This window comes from Ranitomeya variabilis, chromosome 6, assembly GCF_051348905.1.
Source record: "Ranitomeya variabilis isolate aRanVar5 chromosome 6, aRanVar5.hap1, whole genome shotgun sequence".
Lineage (NCBI taxonomy): Eukaryota > Metazoa > Chordata > Amphibia > Anura > Dendrobatidae > Ranitomeya > Ranitomeya variabilis.
This window is the reverse complement of record NC_135237.1, coordinates 372,512,377-372,537,352: the sequence shown is the minus strand read 5'-3', so window position 1 is coordinate 372,537,352 and position 24,976 is coordinate 372,512,377. Positions and strand designations below refer to the sequence as shown.

At 40.9% G+C, this 24,976-nt stretch overlaps 1 protein-coding gene across 2 annotated transcripts in view; it reads left to right on the top strand.

Moving 5' to 3' along the window:
- The window catches only part of ATP9B (ATPase phospholipid transporting 9B (putative)), a 428,187-nt gene that overhangs the window by 29,211 nt on the left and 374,000 nt on the right, over positions 1–24,976 (top strand). For both annotated transcript variants that reach the window (XM_077270058.1, XM_077270059.1), the window contains exon 2: positions 15,810–15,977. In XM_077270058.1, the coding sequence (XP_077126173.1) occupies positions 15,810–15,977 (168 nt within the window). The remainder of the gene's footprint in view (positions 1–15,809; positions 15,978–24,976) is intronic.

Below are 24,976 nucleotides of genomic sequence, written 5' to 3'. Positions count from 1 at the left end.
GGGGGCTAGCGTGCTTCCCTGAGACCCTTTGAACAATGCAATGTGATCGCGTTGTTCTGAGCATCTCCCTGCAGGCACCGGATCCGAAATGGCCGCGGGGCTCCTTCCGGGTCCTGCAGGGAGGTGGCTTGTCACCCCAAAATTCGAGAATGAGCTGCGGCCACCGGCATCAGGGGCTTATCTACAGCATTCTGTAATGCTGTAGATAAGCCCCCGATGTACCCTGAAAGATAAGAAAAACGAGTTAGATTTTACTCACCCAGGGGCGGTCCCGGTTTGGTTCGGGTCCGACGGGTGTCGCGGTCCGGGTCCGGCGCCTCCCATCTTCATGCAATGACATCCTCTTCTTTTCTTCCTGCCGCGGCTGCTGCGCAGGCGTACTTTATCTGCCCTGTTGAGGGCAGAGCAAAGTACTGCAGTGCGTAGGCGCCGGGCCTCTCTGACCTTTCCCAGAGCCTGCACACTGCAGTACTTTGCTCTGCCCTCAACAGGGCAGATAAAGTATGCCTGCGCAGCAGGAAGAAAAGAAGAGGACGTCATCGCATGAAGATGGGAGGCACCGGACCCGGACTGCGACACCCATCGGACCCGAACCGGGACCGCCCCTGAGTGAGTATAATCTAACTCGTTTTTCTTATCTTTCAGGGTACATTGGGGGCTTATCTACAGCATTACAGAATGCTGTAGATAAGCCCTTGATGCCAGTGGCCGCAGCCCATACTCGAATTTTGGGGTGACAGACTCCCTTTAAGAAAATGTATTTATTTCCATTTTTCCAATAGGGTTATGGTTGGGGCTAAAGTTAGGGTTAGGGCTACAGTTAGGGTTGAGGCTAAAGTTAGGGTTATGGTTGGGGTAAAGTTAGGGTTGGGGCTAAAGTTAGGGTTGGGGCTAAAGTTAGGGTTAGGGCTACAGTTAGGGTTGGGGCTACAGTTAGGGTTGAAGCTAAAGTTAGGGTTGGGGCTAAAGTTAGGGATAGGGCTAAAGATAGGGTTAGGGTTGGGGCAAAAGTTAGAGTTTGGATTACATTTACGGTTGAGATTAGGGGTATGGTTAAAGTTATAGTTGGGATTAGGGTTAGGGGTGTGTTGGAGTTAGGGGTGTGGTTAGGGGTGTGTTGGGGTTAGGGGTGTGGTTGGGATTAGGGTTAGGGGCGTGTTCGGATTAAGGGTGTGGCTAGGGTTATGGTTAGGGTTGGGATTAGGGTTAGGGATGTGTTCAGGTTAGAGTTAGAATTGGGGGGGGGTTTCCACTGTTTAGGCACATCAAGCTCTCCAAACGCGACATGGCGTCCGATCTCAATTCCAGCCAATTCTGCGTTGAAAAAGTAAAACAGTGCTCCTTCCCTTCCAAGCTCTCCCGTGCACCCAAACAGGGGTATACCTCAACATATGAGGTATCACCGTACTCAGGATAAATTGGACAACAAGTTTTCGGGTCCAATTTCTGTTGGTACCCTTGGGAAAATAAAAATTGGGGGCTAGAAAATAATTTTTGTGGGAAAGAAATGATTTTTTATGTTCACGGCTCTGCCATATAAACTGTAGTGAAACACTTGTTGGTTCAAAGTTCTCACAACACATCTAGATAAGTTCCTTGGGTGGGTCTAGTTTCCAGTATGGGGTCACTTGTGGGGGGTTTCTACTGTTGAGGTACATAAGGGGCTCTGCAAATGCAACGTGACGCCTGCAGACCAATCCATCTAAGTCTGCATTCCAAACGGCGCTCCTTCCCTTCCGAGCTCTGCCATGCGCCCAAACGGTGGTTCACCCCCACATAGTGGGTATCAGCGTACTCAGGACAAATTGGACAACAACTTTTGGGGTCCAACTTCTCCTGTTACCCTTGGGAAAATACCAAACTGGGGGCTAAAATTAATTTTTGTGGAAAAAAAAATGATTTTTTATTTTCACAGCTCTGCGTTATGTAGTGAAACACTTGGGGGTTAAAAGTTCTCACAACACTTCTAGATAAGTTCCTTAGGGGGTCTACTTTCCAAAATGGTGTCGCTTGTGGGGGATTTCAGTGTTTAGGCACATCAGGGGCTTTCCAAACGCGACATAGCGTCCGATCTCAATTCCAGCCAATTCTGCATTGAAAAGTCAAACGGCGCTCCTTCCCTTCCAAGCTCTGCCATGCGCCCAAACAGTGGTTAATCCCCACATATGGGGTATCAGCGCACTCAGGACAAATTGCACAACAACTTTTGAGATCCAATTTCTTCTGTTACCCTTGGGAAAATAAAAGATTGGGGGTGAATAGATCATTTTTGTGAAAAAATATGATTTTTTTTTTTATGGCTCTACATTATAAACTTCTGTGAAGCACTTGGTGGGTCAGAGTGCTCACCACACATCTAGATAAGTTCCTTAGGGGGTCTACTTTCCAAAATGGTGTCACTTATGGGGAAAAAGTCAAACGGCACTCCTTCCCTTCCGAGCTCTGACATGCGCCCAAACAGTTGTTTACCCCCACATATGGGGTATCAGCATACTCAGGACAAATTGCACAACAACTTTTGGGGTCCAATTTCTTCTGTTACCCTTGGTAAAATAAAACAAATTGGAGCTATAGTAAATTTTTTGTGAAAAGTTAAAAGTTCATTTTGTTTTAAACATTCCAAAAATTCCTGTGAAACACCTGATGGGTTAATAAACTTTTTGAATGTGGTTTTGAGCACCTTGAGAGGTGCAGTTTTTAGAATGGTGTCACACTTGTGTATTTTCTATCATATTGACCCCTCAACCTTACTTCAAATGAGATGTGGTCCCTAAAGAAATGGTGTAAAAATTAGAAATTGCTGGTCAACTTTTAACCCTTATAACTTCCTAACAAAAAAAAAAATTATTTCCAAAATTGTGCTGATGTAAAGTAGACATGTGGGAAATGTTATTTATTAGGTATTTTGTGTGACATATATTTGTGATTTAAGGGCATAAAAATTCAAAGTTGGAAAATTGTGAAATTTTCTAAATTTTCGCCAAATTTTCATTTTTTTCACAAATAAACGCAGGTAATATCAAAGAAATTTTACCAATGTCATGAAGTACAATATGTCACGAGAAAACAATGTCAGAATCACCGGGATCCGTTGAAGTGTTCCAGAGTTATAACCTCATAAAGGCACAGTGATCAGAATTGTAAAAATTGGCCCGGTCATTAACGTGCAAACCACCCTTGGGGGTTAAGGGGTTAAAAACAGTGCCCCTCAACATATTCAGAGCTGCTGTTAGGTATTTTATTTAACCTGTCAGATCTTTTTCAGAAATTAATGCAAAGTGGTATGACAGGAAATTTATTTTTTTACTTTTACCGCCTAAGTATTACTAACTTCAGCTCACTATATCTGACAATTCTAATGCTATATTTACACTTTGTGTTTTTGACGCGATTTTTCCGCAGGCAAAACCTGCTCTCTTGGCAGTAAGAAAATTGCTGCAAAAAAGCAGGTTTTGCTTAGTTTTTGTTGTGTTTTTTTTTTCCTGCGGTTATGGTGTGTTTTTTTGCATGATACATTTGACTCTTGTGCATGCTGATAAAATGTATTGCATAAAAAAATCTGATTGTACTTTATTAGATTTTGGCATCAAAAACTTATGCCTGAGTTTTTTGCACCACCCATTTCTTTTAATGGGTGAAATACGCTGAAAAATCGCTGAAAGTGACAAGCTCCATTCTGCAAAACTCAAGTAACCTACACACAGTGTCAGGCCGGCCTTGTTATACTGATTAAAATGATACCTGGATGATGAAGTCCGTCTTGTGGTTGTTTAATCTTTATTTTCCATTTTGAGTTAATGATGCTTGTGCTCAGGGACGGCCTGTGGGGGTCTTTATGTGGTGCTCTGATTGAGCTATTCACCAGTGTGACTTCTGACAGGTCACTGATCCCTCCAAGAACTGCCCCTGAACTGTTTTTTCTCTTTGGGCCTAGGAAAGTTCTTATTGTCTGGCTACTGAAAAAAGTTGAATTGGTTAATAGTCACTAACTAGTCCACCCCTGTCCTGGAAGTGATGTAGCCATGAACTTGCTGTCTGGGAGCTTCCAATGGCTGTCCTACATTACTGCTGGAAATTTTTTACTAAAACCGAACTTGTGGATGTAATACCTAGTACAACAATCCCTTCCACATGAAATTCCCATTGCACTCCAACTGGGGAAATGGGGCAAAACTCCCAAACAAATAGGATCCTATCAATAACCAAGAGCATAATGCCCCATAAATGTTCATGACAATGGATTAAGTATTAAGCTTTTTGCTGGATACCGACTGCACGGGAATACACACATGGGTAAGCCTAATAGGCATTTTTAAGGTCACTCTCACTTTATGGGCACTATTGCAATTTGGATGGGTGTTATAAGGGATAGGATAGAGCAATGCTTATGAGTCACTGGCCATTTGTGCCTTAGACCGTTTTCGCCTCCCCTTCCATTAGCGTCCAGATAATGCCCTGTCTTTTTTGAGACATTTACTTCATCAGCTGCTGATTGGCAGTACCCTTACTTTTTATGTGTGTGTTCTCATGTGGCTGGTTTCCTGTATAGTCTTTCACCTTATCCTCATCATTTGGTATTGTATTATTATTTTTTGATGTTGTAATTACTTGAATAAAATGTGTACATTGTTATACTTAATCCATTGTCATGAACATTTGTGGGGCATTATGCTCTTGGTTATTGATAGGATCCCATTACTGCTGGAAATGCCTGGGACATAAATACAGAGGATTTTCGGGAAGTGCGTTGCCGTCTTAGTTTTTCTATATATTTATCATCCAGGCAGACAGAATTGTACCATTATAACGTTCATGCTGTGAGTTTTGAAGTCTTCTTTCTCAGCATTTTGTGTAGTTTGTTTGTAGTACTTTCCTTTTAGAAAAGTTTCTTATATTATCGTTAATTGCTTGATGCCTTGATTGTCCATGAGTGACAAACCAATTAAGTGTGCAAGACACACATTACAAAGAAAATTAGACTTTGTCCTCATCTCAGCTATGAAAAATCCATTATTCATCGTCTTATTGTTTTTAAATACGGAGGTAAAATTTTACTGCACAAAAGGAAAATTGCTTTTGAAATAGAATAAATTGCATCTCAGTTCAAAGGCTGCGTTTTGAAGTCGATGATACTAAACATGATGACGCTTTGCATGGATTCCTTTTCACAAAAGATTGCAGCTGTAAATGTGAGTGCACGTCTCGCAAAATGGAGCAAAGCATAATTGTCTTCCAAGGTGTGCGCTGTATACTTATTTATTTTGTGCCTCTTTTTTTGGGACGTGTATGTTTTTTTTTAATTATTTTGCTCCATAATGTTTAGCATTCTGTCTTGCTATTGTATTCAAATAATTTGGAATGTACTGAAATAAAGCGGGTAGAAAGTATCTGAGATTCTAGGTTATAGTTATGGATACTATCGCTGCTTGTCACGTGTGGGCGGTTAGATGTACAGTATGTATATGATCTTGCCAGTTACAGCTCAAAGATTAGATCATCAATAAAATTGAAGTTTCTTCTTACACCTTCATTTTGGAGTAACTTTTTTTCATGTTGGTAAATGGTTCCTCCACATGGCTGGCTAGGTCTTGCATACATTAGTATATATCTATGTAGACTGTAGACTGTCTATGCCACAGATGTCCTGCACTACTATACCTTTTAGCATTAAACTACTAATATACTGAATGTATTTATGGCTTCACTGAATGGTCATTGACCCAACTCACAGAGATGTATTGACAGCATAAGGTATCTGTGTGACGGTATTAGATTTATAGATCTGTAAATTTGCAGTTAAGTACATATATATTTGGACAGAGACAACATTTTTCTAATTTTGGTTATAGACATTACCACAATGAATTTTAAACAAAACAATTCAGATGCAGTTGAAGTTCAGACTTTCAGCTTTCATTTGAGGGTATCCACATTAAAATTGGATGAAGGGTTTAGGAGTTTCAGCTCCTTAACATGTGCCACCCTGTTTTTAAAGGGACCAAAAGTAATTGGACAATTGACTCCAAGGCTATTTCATGGACAGGTGTGGGCAATCCCTTCGTTATGTCATTCTCAATTAAGCAGATAAAAGGCCTGGAGTTGATTTGAGGTGTGGTGCTTGCATTTGGAAGGTTTTGCTGTGAAGTAAACATGCGGTCAAAGGAGCTCTCCATGCAGGTGAAACAAGCCATCCTTAAGCTGCGAAAACAGAAAAAACCCATCCGAGAAATTGCTACAATATGAGGAGTGGCAAAATCTACAGTTTGGTACATCCTGAGAAAGAAAGAAAGCACTGGTGAACTCATCAATGCAAAAAGACTTGGGCGCCCACGGAAGACAACAGTGGTGGATGATCACAGAATAATCTCCATGGTGAAGAGAAACCCTTTTACAACAGCCAACCAAGTGACCAACACTCTCCAGGAGGTCGGCGTATCAATATCCAAATCTACCATAAAGAGAAGACTGCATGAAAGTAAATACAGAGGGTTCACTGCACGGTGCAAGCCACTCATAAGCATCAAGAATAAAAAGGCTAGACTGGACTCTGCTAAAAAAAAACATATAAAAAAAGCCAGCACAGTTCTGGAAGAACATTCTTTGGACAGATGAAACCAAGATCAACCTCCACCAGAATGATGGAAAGAGAAAAGTATGGCAAAGGCGTGGTACAGCTCATGATCCAAAGCATACCACATCATCTGTAAAACACGGCGGAGGCGGTGTGATGGCTTGGGCATGCATGGCTGCCAGTGGCACTGGATCACTAGTGTTTATTGATGATGTGACACAGGACAGAAGCAGCAGAATGAATTCTGAGGTATTCAGAGCCATACTGTGTGCTCAGATCCAGCCAAATGCAGCCAAACTGATTGGTCGTCGTTTCATACTACAGATGGACAATGACCCAAAACATAAAGCCAAAGCAACCCAGGAGTTTATTAAAGCAAAGAAGTGGAATATTCTTGAATGGCCAAGTCAGTCACCTGATCTCAACCCAATTGAGCATGCATTTCACTTGTTAAAGACTAAACTTCAGACAGAAAGGCCCACAAACAAACAGCAACTGAAAACCACCGCAGTGAAGGCCTGGCAGAGCATCAAAAAGGAGGAAACACAGAGTCTGGTGATGTCCATGAGTTCAAGACTTCAGGCAGTCATTGCCAACAAAGGGTTTTCAACCAAGTATTAAAAATGAACATTTCATTAAAATTATTTAATCTGTCTAATTACTTTAGGTCCCTTTAAAAACAGGGTGGCACATGTTAAGGAGCTGAAACTCCTAAACCCTTCATCCCATTTTAATGTGGATACCCTCAAATGAAAGCTGAAAGTCTGATCTTCAACTGCATCTGAATTGTTTTAATTAAAATTCATTGTGGTAATGTCTATAACCAAAATTAGAAAAATGTTGTCTCTGTCCAAATATATTTGGACGTAACTGTATAAACCTAGTCTAGGGACAGTAGAGTAATACTTAGATTTTGGAGGGCATTCCCACTATAATTATATTATGGCAGAAAACTTAAAGGTTTTTTTTAAGTTCATGGAAAAAAACACAAAAAGATGCTCCATACTATATAATGGCCCCACACGATGCTCCATACCGTATAATGGCCTCATATGATGGTCCATACTGTATAATAGCTCCACAAGATGCTCCATATAGTGTAAATGGCTCACACGTTGATTCATACAGTATAATGGCCCCACAAGATGATCCATACAGTATAATGGCCCCACATGATGCTCCATTCAGTATAAAGGCCCCAAATGATGCTCCATATAGTGTAAGGGCCCCACATGATGCTCCATACAGTGTAATGGCCCCACATGATGCTCCATACAGTGTAATTGGCTCACACGTTGCTCCATACAGTATAATGGTCCCACACGATGTTCCATACAGTTTAATGGCCCCACATGATGCTCCATACAGTGTAATGGCCACACATGATGCTCCATACAGTGTAATTGGCTCACATGATGCTCCGTACAGTATAATGGCCTCACATGGTGCTCCATACTGTATAATGGCCCCACATGATGCTCCATACAGTATAATGGCCCCACATGGTGCTCCATACTCTATAATGGCCCAATATGGTGTTCCATACTGTATAACGGCTTTACATTTTGCTCCATACTGTATAATAGCCCCACATTAAAAAAACAACACAAAAAAAACTACTCACCTCTGCCATTGCTCCGCTGCTCCAAACTCTTCATATATCACAATCCTACCTGTGGGCAGGCAAGCCTTCTCCTCCACACTACCGCCGCTGACACTCTCTTCTGACCGTGCGCCACCCCCTCAGCACTAGCACCACCATATTCGCCCTTCCCAGCATGTGCGTGACCTGATGGGACGACGCGCATGCAGAGGAGGAGAGTGGCGGTGTCATTTCTGAGGAGATGGCGCACGTGCCCACCTGGAGGGCTCTGCATGCCCCCTCTGGAAGGTGTGCCATAGGTTCACCACCACTGGCCTACAGTTTGCATGCTTTATTCTGTGTCAGTGGGGGATAGGCAAATGACTCTCCTTTCCTACTTGCGTGCATTGCTCCAGACCAGTACTCCCCAACCTTTCTTATTTTTACAGCCACATCCAGGACTGAGAGGTGGCTGCGAGTCACATCCAGCACCTATTCTTCCCAGTAGTGACACCCATAATCCCCCATTATAGTATATTAACAAGCTATCTCTTTTATAAGAAGCATACTTGGATTTAGGGATTTCTAATCTACCCTGTGTTTGGTAATCTTGCATCAAGCACACTTGCCACACTGTTGCATCCAGCTTCAAGCATCCTTCTAACTGGCAGTATCACACTATCTGTACAGGCTTCAGCAATTTCTCATAATTGTTTGCTAGACCTGGTGTTAATATACCCCTCTGAAGGATGGCAAAGAGTCACATAGCATGTGTCCACAAGCCACTTGTGGCTCCCGAGCCACAGCTTGGTTACCCCTGCTCCAGACAATGCATACCGGGTCAAACTGAAGGAAATGGAAAAAAATGAACTGGTGTTCAAGTTGGTATGCATGCAAAATTGGAGCATGTTCACAAAATGAACATATACCCAGCACTAAGTAAATAAGTATAAGCAATAGTGCATATACATAACATAGGGTACTTAGTAAACAAAAAAGTATTTACCTATACTACACCATGACAAGCTTTCAATGAATATTTTGAAAAAGGGAGTCAATTATGTAGCAAGAAAACCTACTTCCATTGGTAATTTTTATTGTTTCCTTCCATGGTCCCGGATCACAATTCCTCTGTGAATACATGGCTTATTACCACCAGAGGTTCCTGGCAGTGGCAGAGTCACACTACAATCTGTGTCACTACCTGCATAAAACAAGATACAATTACATGTATCACATAAAGTCATGCATAAATTGTAATGCTATCTGCACACGTTGTGGATTTTGATGCGTTTCCGCAGCGTTTTTGGACTCATGGAATTGCATCAAATCTGCAGTGTAGTGCACCACCAATGTAAGTCAATGGGAAATTGAGAATTGGTGTGCACATGCTGCGGAAAAATCCACGCGGATTTGCAGCTTTTTATTTTCCGCATCATGTCAATTCTTTTTGCAGCCTTTTTGTACCCATTGACTACCATTGAGTCAGGCAAATTCGCAGCAAAACCGCAGGTTTAAAAAGATCTGCGGTTTTGCTGCAGAGTTGCATGCAAGAAGCACTGCTGATTGGGTGGAGGAAGAGTGTAGGCGGAGACTGTGTGTGGGAGCGGAGACTATGTGCGGGGGCGGAGACTATGTGCGTGTCTGTTTGCGGGTGTCTGTGTGTATCTCTGTGTGTGTGTGTGTGTGGGGCGGTGTGCGGGGCTGTGTGTATATGCAGGTCTGTATGTAGGCAGGCATCGTCCAATGGGATGGGACTACTAGTCCCATCCGTCTATGCCTGCTACAGTGACAGCTAGCTGATGATGGGACAGTAGTCCCATCATCTGGCTACTGTGTTCTTGTAAAAAAAACAACACATACAGTACATACTCACCAAACAGCTAATCCCCGACGCCCTCCATCACCTGTAAAAAAATAAAATAATAAACCAACATTATACTCCCTGTTCTGATGTCATCCATTTAATAACGAGTGTCCCACGACGATCTCCCGTGTAGAGCTGTCACATCAGCAGAAGTGACCACTCTCCAGGGGCCTCCGGTGATACAGTGACAGCAGATATCCTCCCGCAGTGGATCACTCCACCATCAAAGGTCACTGGAGTTCATGCTGTCACTTGTGGCACCGCTGCGTGGGAAAATTGTCACGCAGCAGTGTCGTAAAGGGAGAGCATGAACTCTCAGTGATAACACTGCAGGAGTAATTCTCTTCTGTCAGTGTGTCACTGGAGGCCCTGTTGAGTGGTCACATCTTCTGATGTGACAGCTCTATAGGGGAGATCATCGTGGGACACTTTTTATTAAATGGATTACACCAGAACAGGGAGTATACTGTTGGTTTATTATTATTATTTTTTACATGATATCAAGAGCATCGCAGGAATTAAGAGCACAATAAAGATGGCAAACTGTGTGGTGTTTTAGGACCCGTTGAAGCGTGTAAGACGTGAAACGGCCGTAGTCTTCTTTTGTTTTTTCTGCATGTTCTGCTAAAGTCTCTCCCTTATAACCTTGTCCACATTGTGCAAATGAAATAAAGGACAAAGGTTTTTTATTTCACGAAAGATTCGAGTTGTGCTGCTGTTTTCTTTTTATTTCTGTTTTATTTCATTAAAATACTTTATTCTGGCTATGTGTTTATTTAACCCCTTAACAACTATAGGATTAGTAATGATAGGTATCTTATTGACACCTGTCCATTACTAAGCCGGCTTCATGTCACCTTTCAATACAAAGCTGACATCAACCCCACAAATATTACTCCATATGCCACCACTACAGGGCAGTGGGAAGAGAGAGGCTAAGTGCCGGAATTGGCGCATCTTAGAGATGTGCCATTTCTGGGGTAGCTGAGAGCTGGGGTTTGTAGCCAGAGGAGCCAATAGCCATGGCCCCTTCCTAGGTTATTAATATCAGCCCACAGCTATCTGCATAGCCTTTTCTGGCTATTAATTATAGGGGGACCCCACATTGTTTTTTTGGGGGGTCCCCCTATTTTAATAGCCAGTAAAGGCTAAATATACAGCTGCGGGTTGATGTTTATAGCCTGGGAAGATCCCTGGGTATTAACCCCTTCCTAGGCTATAAACTTCGGCCCCGGTCACTGGCTTTCCCTCTCTGGTGCAGAAAATTCCGGAGGAGCCCACACCATTTGTTTTAAATGAAACATATATTGCAATTAAGGCCGGGTCACACTTGCGAGAAAATCGCACGAGTCTCGCACCTCAGTATCCGGCACTCGGGACCGGAGTGTGCGGCTGCATGTATTTCTATGCAGCTGAACGCTCTGGTCCGAGTGCCGACGGCAGTAACGGCCTAACGCTGATTTTGTGTGTGTATCTTCATTTAACTCTTTATGCACCATTTTATTATGTTTATTACTAAACACTGGGCTTGGTATTATCTATCTATCTGTGTGTGTAAACATTATTCTTCTATGGAGTATGTAAAAGAAGAGGTTGGACAAGGAAATTACATCACAAATCTTTTTTTTTTTTGTTGAATAATAGATCTTTATTTAGCTGACAAAACCGCCGACAAATCCGCATGAAAAAAACGCATGAAACTTTGAGGTTATTACTCTGGAACGCTTCAACGAATCCCGGTGATTCTGAGATAGTTTTTTTTCTTGACAAATTGTACATCACGATGGTGATAAAAAATTTTCGCTATGACTTGTGTTTATTTGTGAAAAAAACTAAAATTTGGTGACAATTTTGAACATTTTGCAATTTTCAATCTTTGAATTTTCATGCCCTTAAATCACAGAGATATACCACACAAATACGTAATAAATAACATTTCCCACATGTCTACTTTACATCAGCTCAATTTTGGAACCCAAATTTTTTTTTGTTAGGAAGTTATAAGGGTTAAAAGTTGACCAGCGATTTTTCATTTTTCCAACGAAATCTACAAAACCATTTTTTTTAGGGACCGCATCACATTTGAACTCATTTTGAGATGTCTATATGAAAGAAGATTCCCAAAAGTGACACCAATCTAAAAACTGCACCCCTCGTGGTGCTAAAAACCACATTCAAGAAGTTTATTAACCCTTCAGGTGCTTCACAGGATTTTTTTTTTTTTTTTTTAATTATCATTTAACTTTTTTTTCACAAAAATTGACTTCAGATCCTTTTTTTATTTTGACAAGGGTAACAGGAAAAAATGGACCAAAAATGTGTTGTGTAATTTCTCCTGAGCATGCCGATACACCATATAAGGGAGAAAACCACTGTTTCGGCGCACGGCAGATCTTGGATGGGAAAGAGCGCCATTTGGCTTTTTGAATATAAAATTTCCTGGAATCATTAGCCCCTGATGTACCTATACAGTGGAAACCTCCCACAAGAGACCCCATTTTTGAAAATAGTGAATGTATTTAGATGCTGCAGGGTTTGGAAGGGAAGGAGCGTCATTTGACTTTTTGAATGTAAAATTTCCTGGAACAATTAGCGGATGCCATGTCCCATGTGGCGAGCCCCTGATGTGCTGAAACAGTGGAAACCCCCCACAAGTGACACCATTTTGGAAAGTAGACCCCGCAAGGAATGTAGATAGATGTTTAATGAGCACCTTAAACCCCCAGGTGCTTCACAGAAGTTTATAACGTTGAGCCATGAAAATAATAAAATCACATTTTCCTCACAAAATAATGTTGTTTTAGCCACAAGTTTTTAATTTTTCTAAGGGCTAATAGGAATTTTTTTTTACAACAAACTGAGGTCTATTTTTTCCTAAGTGCGCCAATACCCTACATGTAATCGGGAAATATTTTTCAGGCACAGTGCGAAGCTCAGAAGGCGCCAGATTTTACTGTTATGGTTTGCAGATACCATGACCCACTGGAGCAGCCCATGAGGTGCCAGAACAGCAGAACTCCCCATAAGTGACCTCATTTTACAAGCCACACCTCTCAATGAATTCATCTAGGGGTGCAGTGATCATATTGACACCACGGGTGTGTCACAGAATTTATACCATTGAGCAGTGAAGAAAAAATAACTACATTTTTACCACCTATATTTAGTTATTGAAGTCCCTGTTGGGGCTTTTACTCTGGAGTGGAAGAAGGATGGCGTGCCCTATGCCGTCTGTGGTGCTTGTTTGGAGAGGTGCTTCATGCTATTAGCCTCTCCAAACAAGCCTTTCCTTAAGTGAGGTTTGACAAAGACCCAGGAAGGGTCGGAACGTAACCTTACCTACAGTGTTCCAACTCTCTGTGGCGTTTTTGTCTGCACATGTAATAAATACGTATAATTTTTTGCAACCTAAATCATTTCTTGAGTGCCGCTGTTTCCTCTCCGAGTCTGATCTTTTGGCTTCACCCAAGTTCAGCCTGCACCTCTTGGCCAGCAGAGTGCGCTTCATATATTTTCTCTGCGATCTTTGGGAGGCAGAATGATAAAATGAACAATAGGTGAAGAATTGGTTGTATTTATTTTTTACGCCGTTCCTTGTGCAGTGTAAGTGATTAGGCGACTTTATTCTTCGGGTCGGTGCGATTACAGCAAAACTAGATTTATATTGGGTTTTTATGTTTGCTGTCACACACTAAAAGACGCTTTTTATTGCAAAAAAATAGTTTTTTGCGTCTCCACATTTTGAGACATATAATTTTTCCATATTTTGGCCCACAGCGTTATGTGTGGTCTTGTTTTTTGCGGGACGAGTTGACGTTTTTATTGGTACCATTTCCGGGCACATGACATTTTTTGATCGCTTTCTATTCCGACTTTTGGGAGGCAGAATGAAAACAAAAACAGCAATTCAGGAATTTCTTTTTTTTTTTTTGGGGGGGGGGGAGAATTTATGCCATTCCATTTGTGGTAAAATTGATAAGGCAGTTTTCTTCTTCGGGTCAGTACGATTACAGCAAAACCTCATTTATATAATTTTCTTATATTTTGGCGCTTTTACACAAGAAAAACTTTTGTGGAAAAAATAATAATTTTTGCATCCTTTTTTTGTGAGAGCTATGACTTTTTTATTTTTTCGCTGATGGAAAGTCCAGATGACGTTGCAGGTCCAGGTGACGTTTTCAGCAGTACCATGTTGATGATTGTGTTTTATTCCACTTTTTGTTCAGCAGTATGATGATAAAGCATTGTTTTTTCCTTGTTTTTTATTTATTTTTTTATGGCGTTCACTAAAGGGGTTAACTAGTGGGACACTTTTAAAGGTCGGGTCATTGCGGACGCGGCGATACCAAATTGGTGTACTTTTATCATTTATTTATATTTTTTTATTAAAATATTTATTTGCAGATTCAACATTGTTGTTTTGTGTGTGTGTGTATATATATATATATATATATATATATTTATTTATTTATTTATATTTATTTACAATTATTAAAAAATACATATATATTTTTTTTACTGTGTCCCACTATGGGACAATCATTTTTTGCTGCTGATTGCTTCTACAGCATGGAGATGCAGCAGCATCCCCTTTCTCTAGAAACTGTCAGCTCTGCACTGACAGACAGACTTGCTGATGATGCACTGCGCATGATCAGCATGTTTCCTAGCTCTGGTGACGCGTATGTTGTCATGACGACATCTGGTCACCATGTCAATGATCGTGACCCCGCGTCACTCGGCGAGGTCTCTGATCCAAAGGCAAAGGAGCTGTCAACCCTCTGCCAGCACCTGGAGTGTTGCAATCGTGTTCGATCGCAGCATTCTAGAGGCTAAAGTCCCGGGAGCAGTCTGTGACTACTCCTGGCACTTAGTGCCAGGTGTCAGCTGTCAGAATCAGATGTCAGAATCAGCTGACACCCGGCGGCGATTGCCCGCACACCACCCATGTGTGCAGGTGATCACGTAGATGTAATAATCCATCCCTGGTCAGATAGACGCAGGTCACATGGACGTATTATTACGTTAATGTCAGAAAGGGGTTAAACACCAGAATTATATTATGTTTAAACTACAGATCTGACTTAAGTGGTTCTTCTCATCTTCAAGATCCTATCCTAGTATGTAGTAGGTGTAATATTATTACACCTCTACTTTGAAATATAGCATAGTTCTTGTGATAAGCTATGTTGCTTACCTCATGTGCAGGGCATTGCAGTATCTTACGTATCCATGGCTACAACCACTAATAAATATCTGTCACTATATGAGTACTCGGAGCCATGGATCCCTGAACTACTCCAATGCCCTGCACATGGGGTAAGTGACATAGCTAATCAGAAGAACTGTACTGCATTTCTAATTGGAGGTATTTTTTCATATAGCTTTAATCATGCTGTTACATCTCCTGACAATTGATGGCTATTACAATTCAGAAGGACTTCTGCTTGAACATGTCTGTGTGCAGTGTGGTGGATCACATATAAGTGTCAAAATATGTATCATGCTTTGCTATGATTAAGAACCAGTTGTGGATTCAAACGCGTAGGCCACGTGTTCCCCTGTATGCTAATATTTTTTAATTTGCTACGGGATTTTATTGAAGATGAAGTAAAGTGCAGTTTTATCTTATTATCTAACTTTTGGAGCTGGATCTTCCATTACCTGTTTTTGCTTCTATCACCGCATGGAAGTCGCCTGCCACAGAATGAATGTTGGGTAGGCCGAGAAAAATGTGGTCTTATTATAAAATAATGGAGCCTTATAATAGCTGTGAACCTGTTTTGCAGGTATCAGGATGAAGCTTCTCCCCTGGATGAAATGCCACTCATGATGTCAGAAGAAGGTTTTGAGAACGATGAAAGTGATTATCACACTTTACCGAGAGCCAGGATCACGCGAAAAAAAAGAGGGCTGCAATGGTTTATCTGTGGGGGCTGGAGATTTCTGTGCACCAGGTTTGTATAATGATTGGTACATTGTTGGTACATGATTGGTACATAATTACATTGATGATTTATGGTTTACTGCACATTGGAAATCTGCTGCATCAAAACCTCACGCGTTTTATACTGTGATTTGCCATTTATAGGAAAGGGACTATTGGCTACACAAAAATTTCCTTAACTTGTTTTAACTGTAAAAACTACACAGGAAACTGCAGTAAAAACACTTTTTTATACATTTTTATCCGGAAATTAGAAACTATGTTCATGCCGTTCTTGATGAGAAGGTGTGCTGGAGGCAGACACTACTGATGCATCAAGGGGAACGGTCTGTACCTCTGTGTGCGCTTCACTAGAAGTCCTACTCCAGTCCCTGCTGACCTAAGATTTGTGACAAGTGGTGGTTGCTGCGCCCCATCCAATACCAGCTCCACCCGCTTTGTTGGAGCTGGGTGAAAATGGCATGAGACCACCAAAAGTTGCAAAATGTTAGCGCAGCCTCGAGTTGCCAAAATTATTTGACTTCTCTAAGAATTTTACGTCACAATATTGGCATAAAAGCTTAGATGAATCAGGCTCCATGTGTGATAACAAACAGTTTTTTGCTTTCTTAAATGACTGCTGCTTTCAGTTTTGATCAGATAGTAAGATGTTTGTCATCACCAAAGTTGCATTGGATGGCCACCAGATCAGAAGAATTAAAGGGAATCTGTCACCAAGTTTTTGCTACCCCATCTAAGAGCAATTAAATCAACCAATTTAGGTCCAAAAAAGTATCATTGTGTCATACTTATAATACTGAATTCAAAAAAGTTCCCAAATGCCATAAAGACGCAAAGAAACTTCATACACAATGCGCTATAATAACCAATACAATAATATTTATTAATAGTTATTACGATTAAAATAACAATAACTATTAAACCAGAAAGAAACTTCCAATGCAATGGAGCGGATAATACACTTGACATCCATATAGACACACATGCAGGATAAATGGCTAACTCCCAAGACAAAAGACCTGCTTAATTAGATATCATCTAGCCAGGCGGTATTACCATACAAAAACCGGCTCTATAAATGAACGGTGGATAAGTACTAAGACTTCCTTAATATATCGTTACCCTAAGGCATACATTTAGTATAGACCATAACCACCTTCTAAGTATATCGATAACTATTACAGGTCAAAAGGAGTAGGCTATGAATATCAAAAGACTTACATGGTGTGAGATGTCCGTGTCTCCGTTCCTTTACCCCGACGCGCGTTTCGTAACACTTCCTCAGGGGGTGTTTTAATTGTGCTATCTCTGTTTATGACAGATGATCCTACATATTTATTCCAATCATGGATATGAAGGCTAGAGAAACAGCGTGGTTGACTAAGGCGTCAAGTATTTTTAAAGTGAATTCTTCCGGTGTTTTTAATGATACTACCATAGCCCACAAAGACTGGATTAGGCAGAATCGCGATCCGCCCGCACCTATTAACTAGTTAAATGCCACTGTCAAACTCTTGACAGTGGCATTTAACAAGCGCTTCCGGCCGTCCGGCCAGAAATGCGCGCACTGCTGACCCCCGTCACATGATCGGGGGTCATCGGTGCATCAGCATAACAACCAAAGGTCTCCTGCAGACCTTGGTTGTTGATGCCAGATTGTTATGATCGCCACCCTGTGGTCGGCGCTCATAGCAATGCTGTAATTCAGCTACATAAGGGCTATCTGAGCATCGCCTCTATGTAGCTGAGCCGATCAGGCTATGCCAGCGTCTAGCCTCCCACGGAGGCTATTGAAGCATGGCAAAAGTAAAAAAAACGTTTTTAAAAATATGAAAAAAATTAAAAAAAATATAAAAGTTCAAATCGCACCTCCTTTCCCCCCATTCAAAATAAAACAATAAAAATAAGAAACCTACACATATTTGGTATCGCCACGTTCAGAATCGCCCGATCTATCAATAAAAAAAATTAACCTGATTGCTAAACGGCGTAGCGAGAAAAAAATTAAAAACGCCAGAATTAAGTTTTTTTGATCGCTACGACATTGCATTCAAATGCAACAACGGGCAATCAAAAGAACGTATCTGCACCAAAATGGTATCATTAAACACGTCAGCTCGACATGCAAAAGATAAGCCTGCACCCGATGCCAGATCATGAAAAATGGAGACGCTACGGGTATTGGAAAATGGCGCAATTTCTTTCTTTCTTTTTTTTAGCAAAGTTTTGATTTTTTTTTACCTCTTAGATAAAAAATAACCTTGACATGTTTGGTGTCTATGAACTCACAATGACCTGGAGAATTATAATGTCAGGTCAGTTTTAGCATTTAGTGAACCTGTCAAAAAAGCCAAGCAAAAAACAAGTGTGGGATTGCACTTTTTTTTGCAATTTCACCACACTTGAATTTTTTTTCCCGTTTTCTAGTACATGACATGGTAAAAGCAATGGTATTGTTCAAAAGTACAACTCGTTCCGCAAAAAATAAGCCCTTACATGGCCATATTGACGGAAAAATAAAAGTTATGGCTCTGGGAAGGAGGGGAGTGAAAAATGAAAATGCAAAACCGAAAAAAGCCTCAGGGGTTAAGGGGTTAAAGATGTAATCATTATTTTTGTGTAGACAAATTAATAAAACTATTCTATTAATATTCAATCAATGTTTTGTATTCATTTTTACTGATGGACTATTTGACTCCCTGTTTTTGGTATCATATCCTATGCTTGGAGTGCCTATTAGGCAATTAGGTCCCCCCTTCACTATATGTACTTATGATGGTTTCTGCTCATATGATATTATTTAAATTAATTATATTCTGATAGCTGTAGCTTTTTTATTTGTCTACTGATGGCGCCAAGTAGGGTTTGTTTTCTGTGGAACAAGATGATGATTTCAGGCATACCCTTTTTCGTTCCATGCTAGTTTAAGATTGTGTTTTATTCCACTTTTTGTGGTATAATGAAAAGGCAGTCATTGCCACATTTTTAATTTATTTATCACAGTGTTAACTCTAGGGGATAGAGTGACTGTTTTATAGGTCAGGTCCTTTTGAATGCAGCAATACCAAATGTGTGTACTTTTTGTACACTACGTGTACTTACAAAAATATGCTTATTTATTGGTGTAATATTTTTTTAGTTTTTTTTCGTTCTCTATTTTGTAAAAATATATTTAAAAAAAAAACTTTTTTTTTTTCTTCTTAGTCTCTTCTTGGAGCTTTAACTTTTATTTCTATAATCACTGCTCAGTGCATTGCAAGACAGATGCCTTGCAATGCATTAGACCTGTCATTTTGACAATGCCAGAACACCTTTTATACCCTGCTTCTGGCTGGGTGTAACAGGCCTTTGTACTTGTCTGACCTGGAGGTCATTACTTGACACCAACTGGATCCTTGTGGTCACATTGTGGGGGTGTTGATTGGGTGAGAGAGGAAGCCCCGTCCCTCTTACAACTCTTTAAATGCAAAGAACATTATTGATTGCAGCATATAGTTAAGCAGATAGGGACCATCGACCCTGGCTTTTATAGCAGGTGCTCTGCCATCAGTTAAGCCGAGCTTCCAGCAGCTATTATACAGGCACAGCTTATGTGCCCTATTAATTGCCGTGGCATATCTATATGTCCATTTGCGGAAAGTGCCTACAAAATATCACATACCAGTACATCATATGTTGGGAAGTGGTTAAGGCGAAAAGCTGCAAATTATTAGGACCACCTACTGGTCCTGCTCAGCTGCTCCTATAACCCAGATATTATGTTTAATTTGACAGGTCCATTTTAAGTTCTGTGTACAAGGGCTGTATATGGAGGCATACAGTCTCCATTTGGGCAAGGTCTGGTTTTTTGAATGTCCACAAGGTTCATCAAATCTTACCAAGATGGATGTCTCTTTTAGGGAGTGATCAATGATTAGTTACGTTCTAGAAAACCATGCACAGTTAATAACATGAGTATAATTCAACAATTATTTAATCTGTGTGCCTACTTCTGCACCACCTTGAATGTGCATCCTCCATGCATCAACTTTGTCAACACTTTGACATTTTTTGTTATCTTATTAAAACCATTAGTGATGAATCATTACAGAATGCTGTAGATAAGCCCCTGATGCTGGTGGGCTTAGCTCATCTTCCATTTTGGGGGTGACAGGTTCCCTTTAAGTAGTTTGCAGTACAATAGTTCTTTTGTGATATTGAACCAGAGTGAGTATATAATAATGAAGAATAAAAAAAGAATAATATTTATAAAAAGTTATATTAATAATAATAGTAATACATTGCATAATTGAAGAGATATCTGTATACATAGTATAGGTCAGTGATGGCGAACCTATGACACGCGTGTCAGTGCTGACACGCGTAGTCATTTTCAGTGACACGCCGGCCGCCGGCCGCGGCCCCATAGAAATTGCTTCTTTCCCAGGGTCTGAAGGAGAGGAAACTCTACTTCAGGCCCTGGGAACCATATTAATATGTAAAATAAAGAATTAAAATAAAAAATATTGCTATACTCACCTCTCCGACGCAGCCTGGACGTCCGCGAGGGAACCGGCAGCGTTGTTTGCTTAAAAATCGCGGTTTTCCTTCCTTACTTGAAGTCCCGGCTTGTGATTGGTCGCGTGCCGCCCATGTGACCGAGACGCGACCAATCACAGCAAGCCGTGACGTAATTTTAGGTCCTTCAGGATTTTAAAATTACGTTCCGGCGTTGTGATTGGTTGCGTGCAGTCACATGGGCGATGCGACCAATCACAAGCCGGGACGTCACGGGAGGCAGGACAAGCGCGCATTTTAAAATGCTCGGTTTTTTGGCGAATTTTGACACACCGAGCTCAAAAGGTTGCCCATCACTGGTATAGGTAGTTCAATGCAGGGCTGTGGTGTCGGGAGTCATGGAGTCAGTCTGTGTCCATTTTGGTGGAGTTGGGGTCAGTATAAAATGGACCGACTCCGAAAATATATAATTAATTGGGTACAGTAGCTCACAGCAGGATGTGCTGTAAATGTTTTCATAAGAATTTGGGAAAGTTATGAAATGACCTATAAATGTCTGTTAGGTCCCTGATCTAAGGATCTCAGCTTTTAGTTGAGATGAATCTGTGCTGCACTTTATGCACATGCTCAGTAGTGACCAGTGCTGTGGAGTCGGAGTTGAAGTCAGAAGTCAGGGAAATTGAGGGGTCAGTGGTTTGGCTTACCGACTCCACAGCCCTGATTAAACACAGACCCTTTGGTAAAGGCTACTGAGAGTAAACTAGAAGGGTGGTCTTTATTCTCTTTACCCCCCTCCCTATTAGGTAGTATTAAAGAGAACCTGTCAGCAGGATTTCCTCTCCAAACTATTTATATGTGCAAGTAGCTTTTTCAAAGGCAAGAACAGTAATACCTTTACATGGCCAGTCTGTTCCTCTATTACTGAAATTCAGCGCTTGAATTGATATGCAAATGGACATGGCAGATCTAAAGCCTCTGTCAATGAACCTGTATTCAGCAAAGAGGCTGTCAATCAAGGAAGATGAGTCAGTGCTGGGCTGGGAATAGAGCTGGAGTGACAGAGGCTTCAGATCTACGCCTAATTTTCATATCAATTCAAATGCTGATTTCACAATAATAGAGGGACAGACTGGCCATGTAAAGGTACTGCTGGATCTGTCTTTTGAAGGAGCTGCATGTGTATAAAAATACTTTCACGGGTGAAATCCTGCTGACAGATTTCTTTTCATATCTTTAAAATGATGTCTGCCCCAAATTCCTATATTTATTTTATACTTGTTATTGATTTCCACTTATTCTGCCTAGATACAAGCAGGTCCAGAAGAAGTGTGTAATTATTATCTAGCAGCACAAGCTGTGTCTGAAAACTAGTGGCGAGACCTCTTTGGCTGATATGACAGTTTATCCAACTCTAAACTTTGGCCCTCTAAGCTGTGGTTCAGGCATGGGTGGTGTAGATTACCATCCTTTATTTCTATATCCCCTTATACTACTCTGTGGCCCAACAGCCATGTGCCCAGTCAGCCAGATCATCTCTCGGTATATGCTGGCAAGAGTTGGCCTGCTGTATTTGGGCTATTTGTTGACTCGTCCACCTTTCCAATGTTTGGCTCTCTGAAATCTAGCTCTGACCTAATTTAGCTTTTTTCAATATCTTCATCTTAGACACACCTTTACCACACAGTTTCGGCTGTCATCAAATAAAGTTAGGGTGCTCTAAACTAGAGAAGTTGTTGATGTCGACAGACCTGACTAAACCTTTGACATGTATAAATAATTTGACATTTATATTTCCCCTTGAACGCTTAACAAATGCCCTGGTAAGTGGAAGGGGGACTTACTGGAGTTTGAGGATAAGTGGAGGACTTTTTTTTTTTGTCTTTGGGCGTGAGCTCCTAAGATATTCTTGTACAATATACTGTTTACTACACCCCTAGACCATCTCTGGCCTCTCTGATTCAGATCTTTTCTTTCAATGAGGAATAGCTCCAGGAACTTTCATACATGCTGTCTGGTCCTGGCTCAAGCTGTAACCATTCTGATTGGAGACAGACTTTTTCATGCTTTCTGTGAGGCAGTGACAGGTATTATATGCAAGGGAACGCTATGTATCCCCCAGGATGGGCATAGAAGCATGTTAAGGCCACTGGAGTGCATTGCAGTTACAGTCATAGCTGTCGTTGCAATGCAGAATAAGAGTAAGTGTGGTCTTGGAAAAGCTATTTGCCCAAGTCAGATTTAAGAAAACCCGGCATGGGCTGTTTTTTGGAGCGAACCACAGGATGGTAATGGGGTGGTTCGCTCCCTCCAGCCGGGTCTTACAAGTGGCCCACGGCCACAGATTCCATGTAAAAATCCTGCAGTAAAGGGTTTTGAATGTGTAAGTATTTGTTTGCAAGTGGCAGAGCAGGTGACTCTGCAACAGCCGGCTTGTGTGAGGTAACACAGATCCAAGAGAAGCGAACGCCTGGCACCCCTCAGCGTGACACAGTGGTGCAGTCGCCCATGGCAACCAGTCTCGGATGCGGACTGTTTTGACACCCGTGCTGCGATCCGGAGGATATCGTGTGTTTTTCATTTTGTGAGTTTTTTAGACATTAAATATGTTTGCTTTACACTTTCCTGGGTCACTGCCTCACTGCTGCACGGTGTGTGAACACCGCTACACTACAATACCCATTGTGAGTTCCCTCGGGTCCTCTCCCCACAATTGTGTGTCCCAGAGGTATTGGATTCTTTGATCCTGGATTCATATTAAAGACTCTTCTTTCACATTCTTCTTTTCTGTGCCTGGAAAGTAGTAATTGTGATGTGGAAATTGACAGATGTTCCTCAAATGTGTAATTGGCTTAATCTACTTATATATTCTATATATTTATATTCCCCTCTAAAATGTCATTTACGGCCCAAATTGATCAAGACCAGTGATTTTCTTGCAGATGTTTATGAATGGGCATGGTGTAGTCTGACTGTTTTGATTCATGAAGCAGTTCATACCTCTTCTTGACTCAAGAACATCTCACGAGTGGTGTATACCTCCATGTGCCACATCAGAAATCTCAGTGTAAGATTTCTGGTGTAAAGGGCACCACAGCTTGTCATGAATTAGACAAGCTGTCCTGCCCCAGCTCTGCCCACCTTGGAGATACTGGTGTGAAAATGCCAAAAGTCTCAAACGTTTTACACAACTAGGAGTTGTGCCAACATTTTGCAACTTTTCAAAACAATTTATTCCAGAATTCTGGTGAACTTGCTTTGATGAATTGGGGCCTATATATCCACAGGAAATGTCCAAACAAATTTGAGACTGTCTAGTCACTCTGTCTTGCGTCTGAAGCTAGAAGCATCTCCTAGATTATTAGCGCGTTTACTTCAGTTGACATTTCATTGTACTTCTCTTGGGGTTGGAAGCGAAGGAGTGAGTGAATGAGTGGGTGTTAGTGTGCATCCACGGGTATGCCCTTTTGCATGGGTATTATTTCATTTCCCTGAGTGCATCGGGAAGTGTTTGTTCTGGAATTGCCACACTTTGTGGTACCTGTGAGCCCTCCTTGACTCCTGGATTGCCTTGATATTCTCCTTTGGAGCCTATCCTACGTGTTTTTGGGATGTATATTTATTCCATTTCTCTCTATGGGTTCCTATTACCATACTGTTAAAATGACAAATAGGCCTTTTGGAAGTTGTTCATTTCTATATTTCACTTTTTTCCCCTGGATGTTTATATTATAATAAATACAAACTTAAAGAATAGTAGCAATATATTATTATATAATAAAAATCTAGTTCACTCTTTGTCTTCTCATTGCTAATTTACATTGTTTTACAGTTCTTTTTCACAAGAAATTCCAGACTTCCCATTTTCCCTGATAATTTCTCTATTTCTCTTGCTCTGAAATTGTTTTTTGTTACATTGAAATTCCATTCAAGTCTGTGAAATTATAATGCACACAAATCAATACAGAGGACTACTTTGGTTGGATTGATTTCTTTCTCATGAGATTTACATTCCACTTGTTATCAAAAACACATTGTCCCAATGAAAATGGTTCCATTGAATGGCATTTCCATATGAAGTGAAAGGGATATCAAATGCTCGGATTAATCTCGGCACTGAGATGCCCTGTACACTTTCAATTAATCTGCGACACATTTGTTATGCAGAAGCATGGGAAAATGCTGATCTTTTAAGAATGACATGGCTACACAGTTGCTTTTGGCTTGATTACTACTGCTACCTGTAGAGTACAATAATTACAGTATGAGTTTGCAGTGGAGGGAAAAGAAAGTTACAGCTGCTTAAAACTTAATAAGTGTGTGATTTGTTCTATAAAAAAAGTCTAGATATATTTATTCTTTCTTGTAAAGAAAATTGAACTAACAAAGGTAGATAAGCCGCCACGTGTTTTTTCTGTAGCAACTAGCTCAGTGTTTTGTATCACATTAGACTCACATCTTTGGGGGGGAGAGAGTTTTTCCAGGGATTTTTTAAATGCCTTGGCTTGGTATTAA